This window comes from Epinephelus moara, chromosome 19, assembly GCF_006386435.1.
Source record: "Epinephelus moara isolate mb chromosome 19, YSFRI_EMoa_1.0, whole genome shotgun sequence".
NCBI classification, from domain to species: domain Eukaryota; kingdom Metazoa; phylum Chordata; class Actinopteri; order Perciformes; family Serranidae; genus Epinephelus; species Epinephelus moara.
In genome coordinates this window covers 29,254,561-29,279,266 of record NC_065524.1, presented here as the reverse complement: position 1 = coordinate 29,279,266, position 24,706 = coordinate 29,254,561, and the positions used below count along the sequence as shown (strand labels likewise).

Below are 24,706 nucleotides of genomic sequence, written 5' to 3'. Positions count from 1 at the left end.
CAAAAATGACACAACAAAAACAGAATTTGAGGATTCTTTTTTTGCTGTGTCATTAAAAAGAAGGAAGCTGAAACATCACCAAGTATTATCTGGACCAGATTTTCATTGAGCACATTCTTGTACTGTGCTCCATTGAGCTTTCCCTCAAATGTGACCAGTCCCCCCTCGTCCCTGCAGCTGAAAAACACCAGCATGTTGCTTCTACCATGCTTCACTGTGCAGGTGATGAACAGTGCCTAGTTTCTTCCAGACATGACCCTCAGAAGTGAGGCCAAACAATTCAGTATTCAGATTAGATAATCCTGTTTTTCGCAGTTTAAACTCTGGGAGGAGCTCTAGGAGGCCTGGTTGTTATAAACATCTTTCACTTTGCTCTTGAGAACCTTCAATGACAATTTTTTGTGGCCTCAGATCTGTGCCTGGACACAATCCTCTCTCTGAGCTGTAGAGTTTCTGCTCTGCATTGTCAGCTTTGAGCCCTCAGACAGGTGTGTGCCATGTCCAATCAGCTGATTTACCACAGGTGGCCTCCAATCAAGGTGAAGCAACACCTCAAACACGATCAAGAGAAATGGGAGGCACCTGAGCTCAATTACAAGTGTCACAGCAGGGTCTTTTGTCATTTCATATTATTCTGTTAAATAAATTTGCAAAATAAAATCCTGCTTTTGCTTTGTCATTATGGAAACTGAGTGTAGAAAAAAACTAGTAACTGACAAACAGCAGAAGACTGTGGTTGTTGTGTGTAGCTCCAAGTGTGAATATAACAGGATGTGCATGGACTGTATAAGCAGGTGTCTCGGACAAAAACGAGCACAGTCAGCAAACTTTTTCTTCGAGAGCAATGACCTCTCGCCCACTTTTACTGTAGATGCAGTACATACAGTACATTACACAAGACTAGCGCGACAGAGAAGCACAGTATATGTGGTCACTGATAGAATCATTACAAGCTGTCGCAACACATGTTAAAACCAAACAGAACTTAGTGTACACAACATTTAACAGATACTGATGAACCTGAAGGTTTATGTTTGTTAAATAAAAAAGAGAAGCATCAGACATACACGAGCTTTCGACTTTTAAGTGCTGTCTGCACTTTTCAAAACATCTGACAAGTGAAAATAATTACATCTCAACAAATTCTTACAATCAGTTTGAACTATTTTCAAACAGACTTTTGCTCAGGTCTTCCCGCTACCTTTCCACTGTATAACCTGCACAGTTTGGTCCCATTTACAAATAACACACCTGATAAACATCTCAAAAAAAAAAAAAAAAATCTATTTGTCAAAGCACGAGTTCCTGTGACATCATCTTCCATTTCATACCATAAAATATGTCCTTTTTGGATTTAGCAGGACGCTGACATTTTTCTCCCAGTCAGCAGCTTGTTTGTACAAAGAGTCCAACGTGATGTGAATGTTGTGTGATGTCCTCGAGCAGATGCTTGGAGAAGAGTCGCTTCTGGCTCCTGCTGTTGCTCTGAACTTGTCGTTAAATGACAGAAAGGACCCATTGTTGTTAAGCAGCCATGGACACTCAGCGGGACCGAGTCAATGAGTGACCCAGATCAGACTGATGTGAGCTGCTTTGCCGTTGCTTGGTTACTTCTGGGTCTTTGCCAGTTCGTCTTTAGGACTTTAGACATCTTACCATGGCAACCCACCGTATATAGGACAATGCTGAGTGTTTAAAACCAGCGCTGCTCAGCTCCAGACAAGAGCTGGCAGTGACTTGAGAGCCAAAAAGTTACATAAAGCTTCACCAGAGGAAGAGCGCTTCCATTTCATTGGATCCTCGACGCATTTTTGGCTACCGCTAATTATCACACAAAAGCCAAACCTCACTGTTCCACTTGGCTGCTCTATCAAAGCTCAGTGAGGTCTGATGCTGTGCAAGCAACCAGAGAGGCCTCTTTTAGCTGCCTCACATTAAATGCGTTTACATGCACTCAGTACCAGGTTACAGTCGGCTTTCTCCTGTCAGGCCTAGTTCACATTACATAACATTAAAAGTTGTCAGATAGCTGTACTGTTCCTGGCTGTTCTCATACACTATTCATACATAAGCATACAAAAATAATGCACCATAAATTGTACATATCCCAAGTAATTAAGAGCCAGTAATGACTCTTTACACAACACACCTTCTTGTCTTGTAATTGGGAATCTTGAAGTTGTAGTTTTCACACTACGTGACTGTCTGTCGACAGGGTGTGTAGCGTCTGCGATGCATCTCTGCTTACATCTTTGAACAGTTCACACATTGCTAACGTGTGCAGATTTGCAGGCACCAATTTGCCTCTGATGTGGGGATTTTACCACTGAGCCACAAAAAGTGTCAGAGAAAAATCAGGGCTGAAGTTGTGTAGTGTGAACTAGGCATAAGCTGATGTCATGTAACACAGGAACATGGTTTCTGTCATTGGGGTAGAACATTGGAGGAAGCTAGTTTCTCTGGTTAGATATCTCAAGAACGTTAATTTCTCTGCCATGTGTACAGATAACTGGGTGTCTAATTGTAAAAGTAGCAGCAGAGCAGGTGGATTCAAGAAATAAAATCAATGGAGCAATGTGATTTTCTATTTTACAACTCCATATAAAGTCTGACAAGAAGAGACACTTACGCGAAGCCAGTGGAAGTCTAAATGAGTTATCTTACACTGCAGGAAATCTGAAAGTTTGTAAAGGCAGGAAACTGTGACCTCTAACCAGACAGTTTAACTGATACTCTGACTCTGACTGCTGGTGTGCTGCATGCATGTACAAGCTGATTTACTGTAACCAGGTTACATAAGTGCATGCAAATGTGTTTCTCTAGGTAACCTGGTTACTGAGTGCATGTAAACACACTGAGTACAAGCTCCACAACGAAAACACAAGAACAAGAAGCACCTGTTTCTGCTCGTGAAGTTCCGTATTAACTGAATTTTGCAGCACCCACTGAAAAGAAAATTAAAATTCAAGAGGAGAAAAAAAACACTTGCACTGAGTGCAGGTGAGAACATTTATACTGAACACAGCACATGTAGAAAGCAAATGGCCCATGATGTTGTCCTCAATCTACAGTTATTAGAGCTGTGTTGTTTCCCATATTTTATCTCTGAAGACTGAGAGGAGAGCTCAGTTACACACGAGAAAATGCTGGCATTATACATTTCTTCCAACCATGAATGCAGTTACATTTGCACGTTTCATTAGTGTCATGCCAACGTATCTAAAGTGACGTAGTATTTGAGCTGATATTGTCATCTGGAGGTAGAGGGGATGGTGGATGGTGGGACACCTTGGCAAGATGCCTGCAGAGCTGCAGACCACTGTTTGAGACCAACAAAGAACAAAACTGGTTATGTTTAAGCAAGTCATTGCTGTGTTTCCAACAGCTTTTTAGGCACCAAATGTGGGTGTTTTTTCGCAACTCGTCAGTGTTTGTCCAGCAGATATAGTGCTACAAAAAGCTGTTTGTTTTTTTTTGTTTTTTTACAGATAAATCACTGCACTTCTGGTTGGGATTGTGTCCCCCAAAACTGGGTATTTTAAGCCAAAACAGGATCTTTTCCTAACCATAACCACACATTAACTACAGCATTGTTGCAGCGTAAAGTTTCAATATATCTGCTACATAATACGGTGCAAATGTAACATGGTTTGCAAGCATGTATGATGCCAACATTTTTTCTGGTGACTGGGTTGGAGACACTCGTTTCCATGAAGTAAGGATGCAGGCAGACAATGTGAATCATTTTGTATATTGCTGCAATAAAATCTATGACCACCTTTGGCAGCAAGAAATGATGTGGTCATTTGGATTTATGGACATATGTTGTCGTGTTTCCAAGATTGGATGAATAAGGAAATCTATAAGCACTAAATGCCACAAGTAGGTGCTTAACTGACGCTGCTTTGCAGGACTGTGAGTATGGTGAAATGTAATAATCAGTAAGTACTGAAGCCAAAATCACTGAAACATCTCAAACCTCAAATAACTAGTCTGACAATTCACCTACATGTACATACAGAAACAGAACAGGACATCAAGAAGATGGCCTCTTTCCCATCCTGCTTCATCTTCTGTACACTCAACACTCGACTACCAGTCAACATCTACCAGCTGCTCATCTCTCAGCCTCACGGCAGCCATGATACAACAATACAACATAAGAGAACCTAAACAAACACCGAACTGTGAATCAACAGCTCTGGTTCAACCGTACCATAATATTACAACATTTAAAACAAACATTTCTGCTGCAGCCTTTTGTTCAGTTAAACAGGCGGCAATGTCAAAAAAACAACAACAAAACCTCACAAGACAATCTATATCTCATGATACACGATAGCATTCTTCTCCCAGCAAAGCTTTATGTCCTGATCATGTGCTAAGCTAAATGATATAAAACACATTTCCTATGCATTCATTAAAATATATTCAAAAAGTCACCAAAGCAGTGAAGTCAGAATTGACACAAAACAGGAAATATCAAAACATACATATTAAATCTCGAGTACCCTCCAAAATTTACGTTTTTACTGACACTGTTCTACCTCTTATTATTTCTTTACCTCACACTCAGGGGTGTTAATATTGCTCGTTTAATGTAAGTAATTTGAGGATATGTATTTTGAACTCACGCCTGATTTTTGCCTCAGTTATCAGGACTTTATAATAGAGGCTCATTGAAAAGAGTGTCACAAAAGTAAATGTCATTGGTCGGCAGGTACCTGGTAATCTGTTAAAAAAATAGTTATATTGATTATATTTACCTGAGCAAAGCATCAACCTATTATAATTTAAGAGAAGTTAACCATTTAGTGATACAAGGTTTAAAAAAAAAACATATATACTGATATGTTTTTAATGGTATGGGACCTGATATATTTAAATGTTAGTTTATGAAACTGTGACTGTGATTTGATCAGTGGAGTTCCTGGAAGGCTGACACTAAAAGTTATCTTCTCAAACTCAAAAATATAATTGCCTTCAGGGCTGTCTTATCAAAGATCTAACACAGCCATGTGCAAATAAAGGATTTCTAGTATTTCTCTGTTTTTCTGCAGGGAATGTTCCCACATCTGCTGCAAATTTAAAAAACACTGACATGAGCAAACATCAATCCGACTCCAAAATAACAACACAAACTGCGTTACAGTCCATGATAATATTGTCTGACATTAGAACCCATTTGTTGAGAACCTTGTTTCCTCTACAGTCTGATCCACGACCACAGAGATGCATGATGTGCAGTGCGGCAGTTGTGACGGATAGCTAGTGTTGCTAATAGTCTGTGTGTGTGAAATGTGAGTGTGTGTGTGTGGGCTGGTCACTCCAAGCCGAAGCCCTCAGCGTTGGAGATGGCGATGGTGAGTTTGTGTTTGAGCTCCTTCCTGGTTCGATACGGAGGCAGACAGATCTGATTAAAACAGGTGTGAGAGATCGGCAACCTGCAGAGACACAGAGAGAAAGGATGATATGATATGTTTTGAAACATTTACCTGTAAAAGTTTGAACATTTTTAACATTTCCCTAATGGTTCATGGAGGACATTTGAGCCAGTCTTCGATTTGTTTGAGGGTTAAGACTTGGTTTGAAAGTTCAGATTAAAATAACGTTCAGGTTGGGTTTAAGGGGTGGTATGGTGTTGCAGTGGTTAGCTATGTCACCTCACAGCAAGATGGTTCCTAGTTTGAACCCAGGTGGGGGAGCCCTTCTGTGTGGAGTTTGCATGTTCTCCCCGTGGGTTTTCTCCAGGTACTCCAGCTTCCTCCCACAGTCCAAAGACATGCAGGTTAACTGGTGACTCTAAATTGTCCGTAGGTGTGAATGTTCGTCTGTCTCTATGTGTCAGCCCTGCAATAGTCTGGCGGCCTGTCCAGGGTGCACCCCGCCCTTTGCCAAGTGTCAGCTGTTATGGGCTCCAGCGGTTACGGAAAATTAATGACTGAATGAATGAGCAACCAAACTGACTTCAGAGAACTAGCAGTGCCGGAGGCCCCCTGCTGCGTCGCCTCACGTTGCCCGACCAGCATGTCGGTTTTGCGCCTGCGTCTACACCAGGAGACGGTGGTTGTCTGTTCGTCATTCAAAAACGGAAACCGGAATACCGCCTTGACACTAATTAGCTAGTTAGCACATTAACAACACGATCCAATGTTGAAAAAACGAAGCATATTTACTGTGCACCAGTGAACAGTAACACAAACCATCCCAAAATGTTTCTGACAAAGAGCTCAATGGCTAAAGACAAATATTTTTACCTTATGTAACAAGTTTGTTTTGGTCTCATTCCCTCTTGATATTAGCTTTTTGTTTACTGTCCTTTTCAGTTTCTCGTTTCAATTTCATTTGCTGATGGACTCCATTGTTGCCGACTCAACATGCTCATGAAAAGAGGCGGCCTACATTCTGACAGTGTAGCAAGTGGTGCACGAGCACAGGTAAAGGGTTAGGCCTTTAGTTATAATGGTTAAGGTTAGGATAAGGGCTTGGGAAGACATGATTTCCACACAGGAATGGACAGACAAAAAAATGTGTGTGTGTGTGTGTGTGTGAGTGAGTGTAAAAGACAAGAGGTGGGGCAGTTATTCACTGTCTGACTCAGATTCATGGTCTTTGTGGTTAAAGTTCAACAGTGTGTCTTATCTCCTGCAGACTGCGGTTGCAATCTGGTCAGCGCCACCTACAGAGACCAGACGTCATTTTGATAGTAACGCCTCGTCATGGGAGAACGGGGCCTCTTTCATTTCCACTCCATGCCCTGAACACCTGTTCTTGCACTATGTAACTCTGTGAGCGGGTCAGGTTGCCTGGAATAAGTGTGTGACGCTTTACGGCACCATGTCACACATGACGCTGGCTTGACTGCTGCCACTGATTTTCATTTTGTTTTTCTTAGGCATCATGTGCATGTGCATGATTCTGTGTGCTAATGCATGTTGACAGTTCGAAATAGGGATGAAAAAAATTGAAAAAGGGATTGCAACGTAGGCTGTAACCTTATTGGTGTCATCCCTGTCATACAGAGTTTTAGAGTTCTCCGGATGCCAAAAGTGACATTCAAACACTTGGCACACTATGTATATGGCAGATGGAATTGGTATTTACGACAGTGGTGTACCACCCTGAGACTGTAGGGGCGCCAAATCCCCAAAATCCCAATTCTTGCATATTGTTGCTTCAATACTTGACCAGCTGTTTCTGCAGGGCGACTCAAACTTTAGATAATCAAATCAGAAAGTGAGGAGTCAGTGAAGGCTGTTGTTGTGTCATCGTGACTTTCTGTCACATTCTGTGTCTGTAGATTGTGTGTGTTTGTGTAAGATATGTGTAAGGCCATGCTTCTCTCTCTCATCGTGTTGCTTCAGTGTAGCCTGTTTGAAGCCGTTAAAAGAATGCAAAGCCTTTATTCAGCTTCTGGGTAATTTGGCAGCAATATATTAAAGCAAGTGTGAACAGTGTCTCCCAGGAGCACTGTGTCAACAGGTTCTTTTACGCATGTTTAAAGTTGTCCGCGACCCAGCTGAGTTCTGGTGTCAGCTCTGGAACCTACCAGTCAGTTGAAACGTCGATCTTGGAGATTTTGAAGTTGAGGTCGGCCATTCCTCCGACGGGAACGCGGTCACTTCCTGTGGCGAAGTGCAGGAGCTTCTTCTGGAGCTCCAGAGGGAAGGCCAACACCACGTCCCAGAAACATCTGTGCAACACAAAAAATATGTATTTTGTTGCTGCAAAGAGGCCTCAGTGTGACCATGATCGAAGCTGCTGCAGGGAGGACGACAGTGCAGTGTGATACTGGGGTGGAGCTTTTCATTTCCAAATGAATGTGCTTTTTTTAACTGTTAAATACAGTAAAATTACCGTTAAACGATTGCCCTGCGAACAAGGAATACAAAGAGCCAGACTGTTTGCATGCAGTAAGTTTCTAAAATGACAGACTAAGAAACAGGTGAATCAGGTGAAAGCTAGACAGTCAGACAGACAGACAGACAGAGAGACGAATGGACAGACAGACCGAATAGAAGTTACATAACAAGCCTGCAGCTGCTTGTTGCCAGCTGTCACCGCCATGCTGAGTTACTTTATCTGTGGCTGGCAAGTGCTGGCTCATTTTCATGCCCTACTGCAGGAAATACAAAAGGACTGAAGGACATCTGTGTGTGTTTGTGTGTGTGTTTGTGTGTGTTTATGTGTGTGTGTTTGTGTGAGAGTGGGGGGGAGAGAGAGAGAGAGAGAGAGAGAGTAACTTCCTGTTACAGCCTTGCAGCTGAAACACACTGCAAACCATTGCTCAATCATCACTGACTTTCACTTGAATAGAAAAATCAAACTCTGGCTGAGAGAAAACAACTAGGCCACAATTCTATTTTCCAGTCCCATGCAGCAATGCAAGATAAAGGAGCTGAGCACCACTGATGTTTTGAGTTGTATACTTTGTTAAAAATAAGAATTGCAACTTAAAATAAGCAGACTGACTCACTATCAAACAAAAGCTGGACAGTGATTTTCTACTGCACAGTGGAATCAGTCTGTTAGTTTGTATTGAGCCATTCGGTACAAGGCTTTCTGTTCAGTGCGCATTACAAACCAAACAATTTGTCAAACTGATCCCATGGCATTTGGAAGTTGAAATATACAGCTTAAACTGTGTTTAATATAACGTTCCACCCCTAAACCAAAACATTTTACTCCAGTGAGTCACGCTGGGAGGCAGCTATGCTAAACTGGGTCATTGCATGATGGTTAGTAACACCATCACCAGACCACACAATAACCTGTAGGGCTGGTGTTTGGGGCCACTTTGATTCCACTGATAATTATGGGGACGATGGCCAAACATCTCAACTCATTTACGCCGTCATCACCCCAGTGTGTGAGCAACACAAACACTACAAGCTAACATCACCCCTGCAGTGTTTAGGCAGCCATTCCCCACTAAGCACACACTGTGGCCATTTGTTACGTTAGATTTATTGCCATGAATACGAGACTCTGCAGAGGAAAACACAGGCTTTATGAACATGCTTCATGTATTCAGGACCTGTTACCATATTCCTTCAGGAGTGCATTTCAGGCAGACTGTAATTCCTGCTTTGTACAAAAAAATAAACCCCTTAAAAGCCCAAATTATGATATTATGATGACATTAGAAATTTAAAGATAATAAAAAGAACATTTCTGTAGCATTTCAGAACTGTTGTATGACATCTATTGCACGTTTGTCTGTCCTGGAAGAGGGGTCCCTCCTCAGTTACTCTTCCTGAGGTTTCTACCATTTTCTTTTCCCATTTAAGGGTTTTTCTAAGGTAGTTTTTTCCTTATCCGCTGTGAGGGTCCAAAGGACAGAGGGATGTTGTATGCTGAAAAGCCCTGTGAGGTAAATTGTGATTTGTGATATTGGGCTTTATAACTAAAATTAAAGTGAATTGAACTGCGTTGATAACTACGATGTTTTTGTTTTATATGCTGCTAAGGAGAGGACGAGTCTCAAGTGAAAAGAGATCATACTTCATGATCTTAGTTTTAAATTAATAAAAAAATAAACTTTTGTATCAAAAACGCACTGAATCATGGATTCTACGAATTGTAACATCCCTGAAAAAAGATTTTGCAAATGTCTGCATCATAGTTTCTTAAAACGGAATGGGAGGTGGTGTGAGTCACTGTATGAGCAGTGAGTGTGAAGTATGTGTGGACTTCCTCCAGAGCAGATTAAGGTCAATGTTAGTTGACAGGAAGTGCAGGCGTCTTACCGTACGGTGGTCTCGGTCTTGCTGTATCCCTCGTACTGTGCGGCTTTTTGCAGAGCGCTCATGTCGAGCTCTGGACTCCCGCACACCAGCATCTCCACCTCCTCTGGCCGCAGCAACTGCACAAGCAAGAAACAGATTGTAAATAGTACTACTGCTAACACAATGGTGTATGAGTAATGCAGAGGTTATGTGCAGTTCAACTTAAAGTGACTTTTTGAGATTTGATTTTGATTTTCAAAGTCTTTTTGATGACTTTTCACGTCATCAAATAAATAAAAATCAGCATATCATGAAAACAAATAAAAATCAAGGACAGCCCGGGTGGCTCAAAAGGTAGAGCGGGTCGTCCACCAATCGGAAGATCAGTAGTTCAATCCCCGGCTCCTCCAGTCCGCATGTTGAAGCCTCCTTGGGCAAGATACTGAACCCCAAATTGATCTTGATGGCTGTGAATGCGTGTGAATAGTTACTGAGTAGCAGGTGGCACAATGCATGGTAGCCTTGGCCACTAGCATGTGAATGAGTGAATGTGATATGAAGTGTAAAAAGCACTTTGAGTGGTCAGAAGACTAGAATAGACTAGTCCATTTACATCTTATGAACCCAAGTTAATTGTTGTCATTATCTCATGTTAACACAATAAGATAGTGTAAAAAATATGATTACAAAAAAATTATACAATCTATTGTAACAACACAACATAATGAAACATAAAATAACAGACGTAAAAGAATGTAATGTTGTGTGAAGAAAGACAATAAGAGCAGGTTTTGACACTTTAACCCCTGCAGTGTCAGTTCCCGGCTCAACCCACTCAGCTATGGCAACAGTGAAAAAACAGCTGGACAGATGCAATGCCAGACTTTCAGCAGAATTTCCACTGAAACACGACAGTCATTGAACGCAATTTCCGCTGCCCAATTGGTGAAAGAAATTCATGCAAGAGCAACACAACCAGTAACCTGGGAGGAGAAACAGGAAGTCCTGCCTCATCAGAGCAGCTGATCAGAGAAAATGTGTCAGTAAGTCAACTTCAAGAGGATTTCCTGTGATAGTGTCGGTTTCTTCTTAACAGCCTTGCAGAAGTGAAACTGCATTGTGAGCCAGTTAATAACATGTTAATGTCTAACAAGTGTGCAGGCAGGTGGAATCTCACTCTGCATGTTGCTCACGTAGGTCACAAACACCAAAAACGCTCATCACTAGACTGGACGAGTACGGCTGGGGTGTTCTTGTCAAGTTGGTTGTGGTTAAATTTGAGTACTGAAAAGTCACACTGGAGTGCTGTCCTTGTCTTTACCTTTTTATTATCCACATAAAGGATCCAACACCCACTTTTCATGGTCTAATCATGAGTTGAGCACGTTGTGTTGTATCTTTAAGCCTTTAAAACAATAATAATAATAAATGTGAAATACACTCATGATTCTAAAGTACATAGTTCTATAGTTGCTCTGACAGGAAGATACTAACAACAATAGTTTACGCATTTAATAAAAATACTTGTAACATTATGGCGCCAGCAGTGATAACCCTTATACTGTGTATGACTTTGATGTGCCATCTGAGATACTAGTTATCTAAAAAAACAAAAAAAAAACCCAACACTGTATCACAATACCACAGCCTAAAACTAACATACACACCAGCACCAAACCAAATACACATACACACACCCACAATTAAACCACAGGCTGCTTTATCACATCCTCAGACGTCAGACAGTGTGTACGTGACTGATGGAATGCAAAGAAGAAACAGAGACATGCAGAATAAGAAACTGAAAGATGGACGCTACAGAGCAGACATGTCCCTCGCAGTGAACTGATCCCAGTCAACACATAAATAAATAATGCAAATGTAAGTAACTTCTTAAAGTTAGAGTGTGATATATACACAATACAACCTCCTGAGACACTCTGGGTTTGTTGCACCTGATACTTCATTCTGCTAAACTCAGACCTGTTGTCTTCTTCATGGACACTTTTTTTGTGCCATCTTGTGGTAGTGAGAGCACAATAGACAAGGTGGCAGCCATCTCTGCCAAGTTAGTCTGCAGCCGATCCTGAAACATAATTGGACAAGGTCCAAAACCTGATCACATTTAATGGTTGAAACTTGTTAATTTATGATTAATAATGTTTGTAGTCTCATATGGCAACGAATTCAGCAGCAGTAACAAGCTAAGACACTGTTAATTAGGTAGTACTCGTTTGAGGACACTGGGACTTTACTGTTGTCTCATCTGAGGGCATTGGGACTTTATTGTTGTCTCATTTGAGGACACTGAGACTTTATTAACGTCTCGTTTGAGGACACTGGGACTTTATTATCGTCTCGTTTGAGGACACTGGGACTTTACTGTTGTCTCATTCGAGGACACTGAGACTTTATTAACGTCTCGTTTGAGGACACTGGGACTTTATTAACGTCTCGTTTGAGGACACTGGGACTTTATTAACGTCTCATTTCAGGACACTGGGACTTCATTGTTGTCTCATTCGAGGACACTGGGACTTTATTGTTGTCTCGTTTGAGGACACTGGGACTTTATTATCGTCTCATCTGAGGACACTGGGACTTTATTGTTGTCTCATTTGAGGGCACTGGGACTTTATTGTTGTCTCATTTGAGGGCACTGGGACTTTATTGTTGTCTCATTTGAGGACATTGAGACTCTATTGTGGTCTTGTTTGAGGACGTTGGGACTTTATTAACGTCTCATTTGAGGACACTGGGACTTTATTGTAGTGTTGCACGGTATACTGGAACCAACGGTAGACCGCAGTGCTAAAACACCACGGTACATATGATACCATAATGTTGGAGTACGGTTCCTCATGGTACCACTATTGAGGGATAAGTTCAAAGTCCAATCACAAGAGGGTGAGTGTCCATGTGCCGTCCAATAATGGCGCCCGCTGTCCACCTGTCACTCAATATGCTGCCTCAGTGGTTTGTTTTCCAGTGACATTTCAGGTATTAGCTGAGCTATTGAGTATCTTTAAGCAGTGACAGTTATTATTCATTTATTTTTACTCGTAGGTTAGATTTGTTTATATATGCTACAGTGATTTGTTTTCCACAGAGCTCTACGGTGCGAGCATTTTACTCGCATTTGCGACTAAAAATAGTTTTGTGCGAGCAAATGAAATCATTCAGGAGCACGCTGTGCGAGTACAGATTTCAACCAGCAGCAGAAACGAAAGGCGAATCCTGTCGGTTGTGAGTTGAACGGGGGTCACAGACAGGAATATGGCGGACCTGTCAAATACGGCAGCCATAGTGCTCCACAGCGCAAGATAGCGTGGTTTACCGGCGACCGAGAAGCCTGGCTCCAGGTCCAATAATTTCCTCTTTGTTGGTGTCACGACTGCCTAGTAGTACCTGAACAACCGAGCCGTGGCGGCACACAGGTATGTGGCGTGTCAGAGGAGAAACGAGCCGTTCACATTTCTCTCTTTGTGGCAGGTAACGGTCCACAAACCTCACCGCACTTTAGGGACTGTTCTTTACTCGTCAGGGGAGGAGGGTGGCTGGTTGATTTTTATTTTATTAATTTATTTTATTTTGATCCCCCCTATGTTAATCACTTATTGACGCTGTTTTTGAAGTATGAATAAGTCAATAAGTAATTTATTCCATTGAAATATCATTGATGTATTATAGAACAGTGATTTATCTTTTTATAAATGACAAAAGGCACATCTGCCTCATTTTATCTGTGGTATCGTGATACTACTCAGAACCGTGATACTTTCACTGGTATCGTACCGTGGGTCCAAATTTTGGTACCATGACAACTAGGGCTGCCACTAACTTTTATTTTCATTGTCGACTAATCTGTCGATTATTTCTTCGATTAGTCGACTAATCATTTCATCGAAAAATGTGTTAAAATGTTGAAAAATGTCGGTCTGTCTCGCCCTAACTGCAAAATTACGTCATCTAATGTCTTGTTTTGTACTCACGCCAAAGGGTTTTAGTTCACCGTCACGGGAGAGTGTGTAAAGCTGCCAATATCTGAACATAAGAAGCTGCATTTAGAGTATTTTATAGTACTTTTCTGTGAAAAATTACTCAAACCGATTAGTCGACTACTAAAATAGTCACCGATTATTTTAATAGACGATTAGTCAGCGATTAGTCGACTAATCGTGGCAGCCCTAATGACAACACTACTTTATTGTGGTCTCGTTTGAGGACATTGGGACTTATCATCTTGGAGGCGGTCAAAAGTGGGTGAAAAGTTATCTCATCTGTACAGCTGAGACTTGTCCTCGCCATTTCAGTCCTCACAGTTTAGATCAGCCTGTCCCGTCACTGCCCCAGATTCAGCTGATAATCTGCAGTCAAACTGTCCTCTGTCCCACTTATCTGCAGTCACACACACACTGAGCTATTTCACTGTGTTCCCTCTGCTGCAGATCAGAACGGAGGTGTGGCCTCCAGCTGCAATAAAAACGTACACAGCCCTGTATGGATCACTGTGAACTTGAATGAGCTGACCTGGGACCATAAATAACACAATATGTAGGCCAGGACTCCAGGGGTCAGAGGTCAAAGGTCCTACATTCCAGCACTTCCATGTGCTTCTGTTGAAAGACTACACCATGACGTCAGAGGAACATTTTAGAAATGTCTCTCAGCAGTGAGAACATAGCAGCAGCTAGTTTGGATGTATGTTGTGAATTTCTCTGCGGTGTATATTTGGGTCCCTCAGGGGCCTTTGAGCCTCTTCGGGGTCCCCAGAGTTCAACTCGCAACAACATGATCAAATCTGACACAGCAGCTGTTTATCAGGGAAAGCTAACATTTAACTAAGGAGGAAAGCAAACAGAATTCACCGCCTGAACTCTATTTCTGATGGAGGAGGTGAAGGAAAGATTCAAAGTTCAGTTCGCTGGGGCATCGGTGGCTTAGTGGTAGAGCAGGCGCCCCATGTACAAGGCTGTTGCCGCAGCGGCCCGGGTTCAACTCCAGCCTTTCACACTTGTCTGTCCTGTCAAATAAAGGCTAAAGAAATGCCCCAAAAAATATGTTCAAAAAGTTCAGTTCGCTGATGTGTTCTCTGATCCAGGGGTCGTGTTAACCAGATATTCTCGGTCATTGACCGGTTTTTTACAACAATGACCGGAAAATCTGAAGGCCGTCGGTCATTTTGACCGGTTGCAATTACCACCCCTGCCCACTTGGTGGCGGAGTGCACAGTCAGTGGTTTAAGTGGCTGCCGTTTTCACACTGCAGAGAAAAAGTCATTCATCTGCTTCATGTAGCGTTGTTGACATAACGGCCTGGACCAGAGATATTGGATAAAGGAGATACCCCACCGTAGGCTTATCCAATGTCAAGAAAATGGTTACTCTTCCTGTCTCCTAAGTGGGCGTGGTTAACTCTCCCTCCAATCAGAGCTGTTCTCCCCCTCCTAACCCCCCTCCCCACCACCTCGTGTTGAACAGAGGATTTGTGGATTACCTGTCTGCTTCCTTTGGAATGAAAATACATTCTTCCTATTATTGCAGCCTATTGCTGCACAAAGCTTGGGCATTTTTTTATTTATTATTAGCGGTAAATAACTGTTTGTAAGCTAACTGTGAAACTGTGATTTTACCGCCTGTTTATCAAGATCACGAGATCTCGCGAGAACTTGTTTTCTGAGTGAATGAATAGGGCATATTGTTCTGACCATTTAATTCATGTAGTTATGTCTGTAGGCTCGGTGACACAAAATTAAAATTGTAATGAAGTGATTAGGGTATTGAAAAATGTGTTTGGTTATGCACTGTTGTGTTATTTTAAATTATAAACACGGTATTTGCTCCTCACGTTCCTCAGTGCATGCTGTTGTTATTTTATTTTGAAAATTGGCCGGATTCTCTCGTCTTTTCTGTGTCCGACTTCCTGTTTGGTACGATCCGCTCTATCCAGCTTGACAGAAGCGCTCGCGGCTCGCGTGAAAAATAGACCAGACGCCGAACTGAAGCGCTGCGGTGTGTGGATGTCTGTTCATCTTTTCGTTCATGTCCTTATTAATGCACACTTTATAACTTGCTTGTTGGATTTATTAAAAACGAACGAATGAAAACTAAATGTCTTTGAATATCTTTATTATCATTTAAAAACGAAAATTAAAATGACCGGTAAAAATAGATTATGACCGGATTTTTATGACCCTGTCGGTCAAAATGACCGGCGAGGAAAAAGTCTAGCGCAACGTCTGCTCTGATCTCATCTATAACTCTCTACTTAACACTACAGTTGCCGCGGTTACATGGACAATATTTCTTTAACCCGATTCTGATTAGAGACCCCAACTGAACTGTTTACATGGACGCTAAATAAAGTGATCTGATAAGATGTGTGTTTACATGCCCTGAAGCTGTTAAATAACTTTTGCACTTGCACAAAGTGCTTCTGCCCACTGTGAAGGGTCGGCCAGAAAGATAACAGATTTTTTTTTTTGTTCAGTACATTAAGTGTAGAAGGAGAAGAAGTGGGTTTGACTGTTATAATAATATAATAATAATACAGTGATCCTCCTTGATTTTTAAAAAAAGTGTTATGTGGTGAGCAGGTCAGAGATGTATTGAGGAGCCAGACCATTAGGTGCTTTGTAAACAGTGTGGAGGATTTTGAAATCAATTCTGTATTTCATCAGAAGCCAGTGAGGTGTTTTGAGTATGGGAGTGATATGTTACATATTTCTAGTCCCAATGAGGACTCTGGCTGCAGCATTTTGGATAAGTTGGAGCCATCACACAGTTTTTTTACTGAGTCTGGCAAGAAGGGCGTTACAATAATATAGTCCAGGGGAGATAAGAGCATGAACCAGTTTTTCAGCGTCTTCTCCTGACCTGCTCCCTGGGTTTAATGATGTGTCTCAAATCGCGTATTTCTGTACTTAGACTTAATATTTTGAGTGTATAAGTGCGTTCACACTGAGAAGTATGGCAAAATGCAGTGCACTATGAGTATCCGGATGGTGCACTCAAAACGGTCAAGATGTGAGTGTGGAACTATGGACACTTCTCGCCCTCAATGGTCGCCATCTTGGCTACGTAGCAGAAGGGGAGGGACCACTTTTCAAACTGGAAATAGCGGCCGAGGACTGTGCGACCGTGAACGTTGTTGCTTTGTACAAATACATGTGTTTTTTGCACTAAGCACCACTATACTGTTGTCGGGTATAAGCCAGCAGTATGTTTATTGGGTTAATTTAGCAGTCTGTAATGATTTGGTACCGAGAACGATAACGTGAATGCTAATGCTAGTTTGCTAACTAGCTAATTTGCGGTCGTCATTTCCGGTGAGTGCACAACAGCCGTGTTTGGTTTCAGACAACACTACCCTGTTGAAATCCGCACACTACGCCAGTGAGTACATAGTGCACGTAGTATACTACACGGAAGTGTACTAACAGAAGTATGTGATTTGAGACACATTATAAGAGACAGTGCAGTTTTGAACTGCCAATCGAGCGCATCTCACTATGCTAAATTTTATACTTCCTGCAATTAAAATCTAATTCATCACATTTCCACATTTATTATTTATTATATATATAATTTATTATTATTATTAATATTTTGGCAGAATGATTAGAGAACGGTAAAGTCAAGCACTGACTGAAGTCATTACTGCATGGTATTACATCATAAGATCAAATCATGCCTGGAGAAATACTACTTTAATCAAATATTGGTCAAGTTGTGTGCAGAACTGAAATAGTGTAAAGAGCATATGACTGTCAGCTCTCAGTTTTCAAGTCATACCAAGTTTATGTAATTTCAAGAGTGGAGTGTATTTTGGCCCCTTTCTTACAAGATAGCACAACATGGTTGGTACCAAAGGATACAATAGGTCCTCTAGTTTAATATGATACCTGTGTCTTCACTGTAGCTTTAAAACTGAGCCGATACAGCAGGATTTATTTGCTAATATTAGTCTGCCTCACTCCTCACTCTCAGCTCTGCCTGTCATACCTGCAGCTTCCTCATATTTTGTTGCCAGACATTTGCCTGTTGCCTCTCTGCTCCTTTCATTTTCTTGTGCTCTCTGTACCCTGGCGTTTCTTTTATGAGTTCCTGACTTTGGTGAGGCATTCTGACTTTCAGGCTGCAGTTCACCTCATATACTTAGATTTGCTGTACTTGTATGTTCTGTCCACACAGACCCCCCGCTGTTAATTTTGATTAATTTATCACAGAAAATAATATGTGTTAAGAAAATTAACGCTGATTAAACGCGTTCTGTGGTGCCCTTTGACCCGGTGTGTCATCAAAGACAACTGTGGCTTTGTCACATGATGGAGGCAGATGAGACGATGCTACTTGGCCCGTGAATGGAACGTTTACATTAAAAAAAAACAGCCAGATAGAACTGTTGATAGGAGCACTTTTCTCTACAATTTCTGCAGTAAGAAATTTTTGTACCATCGGAGAACTTCAAGCCTGAAATATCATTTTAATGCAAAGCAGCAAACCTGGAGGTCCGAGCTAGCCCAGCTTCTGATGCTAGCACTAGCAGATGGTCTCGTCAAGCCACAATCGACCAGACAGTCCATGCAGACTGGGTAAGTCTCCCTGTGACCATGCAAAATGGATTGCAATGGACTGCAGATCAGTTTCGTTGGTAGAGGACAGTGTGACAATTGTGTCCAAAATCCATCAGCTTTACTACGACACATTTGCCAAAAGTCATTGGAATTGAAATATTTTGAATACTCATAAGTAAATTGTTGTACTTGATCCAATTTAAATGCAAACCATATATCTTATCAGAGGTCCTCCCTTGGCCCTGGGCTGGGGTCATCTGTACCCTTTGACCCTCCCCTTGCTATAGGCGCTAATATTTTCTTGCTCAACGACAGCTACCCCCCAGTAGCTCACTAGTTCACTAGAAAGAAAGTTGGTTGATGTGATATCTCTTTTTTTCCCTTCAAAAACCATCTGATATTGAGTCGGCTGAGTCATATCCGCTCTGAGTGAGCAGGTGTGCAATGATGTGTGATCATCTTCAACTGATAACATTCTCAGACTCAGTAATCATAGGAAATTCAATATTTTTACTGACACAACACTGTTTAAGAGAGGGGTGATGAAATCTGATGGATAACGATCTGAGCAAGTAAAGGAGTGAATATCAAATCCTCTTGAGTACCTAGCCTCACAGTCTATAAACACCTCTATGCATTTTTACCAGAACTCAACCAAGACTGGATTTCTGAGGCTAATACCATCCATCCATTTTCTAACCGCTTATCCTCTTGAGGGTCACAGCTATCCCAGCTGACATTGGGCGAGAGGCAGGGTACACCCTGGACAGGTTGCCAGACTATCGCAGGGCTGACACATAGAGACAGACAACCATCACACTCACAATCAAACCTACGGACAATTTAGAGTCACCAATTAACCTGCATGTCTTTGGACTGTGGGAGGAAGCTGGAGTACCTGGAGGAAACCCACGCTGACACAGGGAGAACATGCAAACTCTGCACAGAAGGGCTCCCACACGCGGGATCGAACCAGAAACCCTCTTGCTGTGAGGCGACAGTGCTAATCACCACACCACCATGCCGCCAGGCTAATACCAGTAATTCAGAATTTAAAAAATCCAATTAAGCTTGCCTGATATTGTGTCTAATATAATTAATGAGCAATGGGAAAGCTTGTTTTGCCATGTTACATGTGTTGTTTGTGATGTTGTCCTGGATGGAGCTTACTGCTAACTGTATGTCAGTGAATTAGCTTACCTATAGTCAGGAGGTGTCAGCGAGTGCGTGCCACTGACCTACTGTAAAATGGTCGCAGCCTTTAGCAAACTATGTTTGAAGAGACACTGCAAACAGTGTTTACCTTTAATACCCAGAAACTGGAAGGACTGACTAATGGAAAGTTTCCTTGTAATATTTGTGCAACAAACAACCAAGTCCTGACTGTTTCATTAACCCTGTGGACTCACCATGAGCGCATCAGAGGCACACACACTGTGGAAGCCGTGGTAGAAGGCAGCAAACTGCTTATAAATGGATTTATTCAGCAGGAAGTCGACGTAGAGCTGGACGTACTCTGTGGAGACAGAAGGAACACAATGGTGTGAACATATGTTCCATTACAAACTTTTACCCGTTCACCCCGCAGCCTCGACTCTTCCACTGAACACACAGAGGGATGTGGCAGAGCGCTGGACCTGGACGGCAATAAGAGCCGTTCGATGGAAAATGAGGTGTAATAAGTGAAGTCAAGCTGACGTCCTCGGCTCCACTTCATCCTCTTAAAAAGAACAAAGAAGCTTTTGAACCGAGCCAGTTTTCTGTGTCGCTGCTCTCGTGAAGTCAAACAGCACATGAGGAGGATTTAAACAGCCACTGGATTATAGACTTTACACACATTGCCGCAGTTTTCTGACCAGTGCAGTGTTGTACTGATGGTAAAACATAAAGAGCACCTTGCATTGTGAAATGAAACAGTGGTTTTTTTTTGGTTAAAATAATAAACAACCGATGACCTTGACAACCAGCGGTCGTCAAGCTGTTATTGAGCATTGTCAAGCGATGCACCGGAACCAAAGAGGAGTAATAACAACAGTAGCGAGCACTTGAGACAAGACAGACGCTGCTATTGGGGTTGATCTACATCAACATCTTATCAATATCGCAGAAATCGTAGGTTGTTTTACTTGTTGTTTTGTTGTTGTTGTTTTACTCTGCTCCACTCTTACGGCCTTTGCACACTGAGTCCATTTTTTCGGATGCCTTTTTTTAATCCGTCATCTGCACAGAAATCTTGCAGAGTGATACTGATGCATTTGACTGTTTTATTCATTGCGAAAATTCGAAATACGTGACAAATGAAAAGACACATTTACCTATCTGGCTGTCACCACTCCCTCCCTGTCTTTCATTTGGCACCGCAGCTGCATGAAGGGGCGGAGCTGTCCTCCACATTCTGTGTGTGATCCACATCCTCCTCCTCTTCATCATCGTCCACCTGAATATCACTATCTGACCTGCTGAAAGTAGCTATCTGAGGAATGAAATGATTCTGTGCACCCTGCTCCTCTGCTTGTTGCGGATGTTCTTCACTGATTCTTGGTCAAACGACTCCAAAGGCTCTGTTCCTAAAATTTTAATGACGGATGGAAGTTTCGGACTCAGTGTTCGAACAAGATTGACGCAACATGAGGTTATATACATTTTTAAATGTGTGACAAATTAGAACGAATAAACAGACTCAGTGTGTAAAGGCCTTTAAACTCCTGGCAAAACAAGCGTGTGGGCGTGGCTACACATCAGTGTGGACTTACAATGACGCTAGATTTAGGCAGATACCTTAGTCTGTTGTGATTGGTTAGGAAAATGGAGACCCCCTCCCCCACAGAAATCTGTTAGAGTGGACACAATGTCAGTTGGTAATTCTGTCTGATATTAGGCACTGGCACTCGGCTTGTGGTGCTCAAAGGGCCAAAAAAAAAATACATTTGAAAAACTCAACAGCAATGTCTGTTTCCAGAAATCATGACCTGGTTACTCAATTTAATCCACAGACCTTGTTGTGAGCAGTTTCATAGGAACTATTTTCCTTCCAGCGAACTACACCCACCAATGAATCACCGGGCAGAAGGAAGTGTGCATCTATTCATGGATGAGAGGCTCGTGCTCATGACAGAGCGAGATGTAATTGTAATGGCATCCTCCTGAGCTGAGCTGTAATGTTAACTGGCTTAGTGATGCTTGGTGAGCTAGCAGCAGATGTACAAAGATGTACGCTACATGAAACTGCTCACAACAAGGTTTGTGGATTATCTCGAGTCACTGGGTCATGATTTCTGGAAAGAGACATCGCAAAATATTTCCTTGGCGCTTTGAGCACCACGGGCCGAGTACCACCTAGTTCCATTATATTAGAGCGAGAGGACAGACATCTTGACGTGCGGTAACTTCAGCACTTGGCATCTCACTCCAAAACAATCTAGATTGATAAATAGCACCACAGATAAGAGTTTCCAATGTAAATACACCAGCTGTGCCCAGAGGTTCGCATCAGTGACGGAGAGGGTGGCTGCCGCTGTCATGACCATGCAAGGGCATAATTTCTACAAGGGAAGGACCTTTTAACAATCTTTTTTTCCTCTCATGTTTATAGTTTCAGACTGATTTTCTGCAGAAGAATATGTCAGAGGTAAGAGGCGACTGTAACCCAGACAGGCCCCAGCTCATGTTCCTCACTGTGAGTTTGAACTTCTAGAAGATATAAAGTTTCCTAACATAAAATGAACCACTGCAGCCATTCGTACTGAGACATGGGTATTTTAAACATCATGGAGACACATGAAACTGGTACCGCATATAGCTGGGAGTAGTACTTGGTGGCGGTGTGGATGCTGGTATTGCATTGTGGAGCAATTCATTCTGAATTTAATGTTTGCATTCCAGCCTGAGCACTCAGCAGGATGCAGGTTCATGCAGGTATAACGGTGGTGTGTGTGCCAGTGAGCACGTTTGATAAACTCCTGAATCAGTCATGGATAAAGTCAAGAAACACTCACTGCTGTGACTCTGAGTGTGGACTCACCCTTCCTGTTCTGCTTAGTGACGGGGATTTTGTCTCCTCCGGGCTTCAGGTTGTGGGATTTCACCACGCCCATCTCCTCCTGGAACACCTGGAACACACACAGAAACACAAAGCATGTCACACAGGTGATAAAGAACTTCACAAACTTGGTATTATCTCAAAGGAAAATGGTGGCCTACTTTTCAACACAGAACAACTTTTATTATCATTTTAACACTTTGGTTTTTGTAGGATTATAAATGTAGGGTTAAATTTAACATCGTACTGTGCTATTATTAACGTAGGGTTAAACAAACAAGCTTTAGGTGAGCTCTAGCTTTATATTAAGCGTAAAGACAGCATTGTTATCAACCAGGGAGTAAGCATATTCCCCAAAATGTGTGTCAACATCTCATATGTGGTGCATAAATACAAGTTGGGGTTATGGCTGGAATTAGGTTTAGGTTAGGAGGCTATAGGGATTGAAATATGTCAGTGGGGGCTTTTGCAAGCGCTGCAGTACAAGCTAATATGTGTGCGAAAAATAGAGGTGTATAAATACAGTGCAAGAGACACAAATGGATGTACAAACACACAGAATAAACTGGGGAGACACAGCGAGAGTGAGACCCAGTGTGCTGTGGGTCAGTGGGTTTATCTGTGCCACAGTGGTGCGACTGTGACCAGCCTATAGCCCACAGTCAGCTCACACTGTGGGTTAAAATAACACCTCCGCTCAGCTCTTGCATAATGTTTCTTCTCACATATGTTCCGCCTTCATATATAACCTCAGCTGCACCATAAAGTGTTCCACTGTATCTGGTTACTACGCCCCGCAGCAGAGAACAGTCTGGTCTGACAGGCCTCTATATAACATGCTTATGTCATGTAAGGGAAAGCGCAGTGTGAGGGGCATGGTGATGTTACAGATGATTACTATGGACTACAATGGCTGGATTTGGGGCAGCTTTTATGACATGTAAACCAATGTGCAACTCCTTTGTGTTGTTTGCAATAAAAGTATAGAGAGCTCCACCATGGCAACATGCGTGCTCTTGCAATGTTTAAGATCCAATGTGTAAGATTAAGGGGGTTTAGATGAATCTAGTGGTGAGGATTGCACATTGCAACCAGCTGAAACTTCTTCTAGTTAGAATTCCTTCACTGATAATCGTTCAGGAGGTTTTTACCAGGAGCTGAATTATCCACAGAGGTCTCTTCCTCCCCAAAATTAACACACCAGGTGATTTAAACTGGTAAAAAACACTGAATTAACCAGTTTCATGTTGCAAACCAGTGTTTCTCTGACACCATTCCAGACACTCTGACACCAGTGTTCACCTTTTTTCTCTGATAACTTAAGATCCAGATGCTCAGGAGGTTTTTACTGGGAGCTGAACTATCTGCAGTGGTCTCTTCCTCCTGAATAAAGACGTTAAATGTTAAAAAAAATCTGTGTTTTTCTGACGCTACTCATTGCTAAGGGGTTGCTAACTATGAATAGCAATGCTAAAAAAAAAGTGAATGGCCCAATCTAGAGCCAAAGTTTGGTTTGTCTATTCTGGGCTACTGTAGAAATATGGCGGTGCAACATGGCGATCGCCGTAGACGAGGACCCACTTCCTATGTAGATATAAACGGCTCATTCTAAGGTAACGAAAACACAATGATTCTTTTTTTTCTGGTGATTATCCACTGAATAAAACATACTTATTATATGAGTTCCATTTCTGCCAATATATCCCCCAAAACCCTACACACTGCACTTTTACAGTTACAGTAGGTAAGTTTTATAAAGCAGAACTTTGTGTCATATTTCCTGAAACTGTCACGATATTCTGACATTAGCACGAGACAGATAATCTGTAAAAAATACGGTTCCTCTGGCTCCTCGTAGAGCTTCTAATGGCAAGAATCCCCTGTGTTTTTCACAGATAATCTGTGGCACGTACTACAGAGTGCTGAAGGCATGACATGTATTTGTAGGCCAAATCGAAAGTTAACATCGGCCTGGTTCCCTCAACAAAAAGCCAAAGGGATTTTTCCATTGTTAGCAACTGTCTTTTTAAAGTGACATAAAGGCTTCAGAATAGCAAGTGGGGTGTTTGTGAGAGTCTCTTAAGCTTGTGTTAACCACAGAGCTTATTTTAGGCATTTAACCAAAAACGTGGTCAAAAAAACCACTGACCTCAAGAAGAGGGAAGTGAGAGTGAACTCATTCCTGCTTTTAAATTTTTATAAAAGTTGCCCACTGTAGCTTTAATGAAAGTGAAAAATAATTTGTGTTAACCGCCCCATGATTTGGATCCATTCTGAAATTGTATGGGTTCTTCCTCGGCCTGTGTTGCACCCTTCTACTGAATTATATGAACATCTGTCCTGTAGTTTTTTTCAGTAAACTTG

At 42.0% G+C, this 24,706-nt stretch overlaps 1 protein-coding gene across 1 annotated transcript in view; it reads right to left on the bottom strand.

The window, feature by feature from the left end:
- Positions 1-839: 839 nt before the first annotated feature.
- The window catches only part of hectd2 (HECT domain containing 2), a 75,890-nt gene continuing 52,023 nt past the window's right edge, over positions 840-24,706 (bottom strand). The window contains exons 18-22 of the mRNA XM_050071722.1: positions 22,325-22,412; positions 19,713-19,819; positions 9,750-9,865; positions 7,550-7,693; positions 840-5,444 (exon numbers count right to left, since the gene is read on the bottom strand). Coding sequence (XP_049927679.1) covers positions 5,324-5,444; positions 7,550-7,693; positions 9,750-9,865; positions 19,713-19,819; positions 22,325-22,412 — 576 coding nt within the window. The 3' untranslated portion in view covers positions 840-5,323. The remainder of the gene's footprint in view (positions 5,445-7,549; positions 7,694-9,749; positions 9,866-19,712; positions 19,820-22,324; positions 22,413-24,706) is intronic.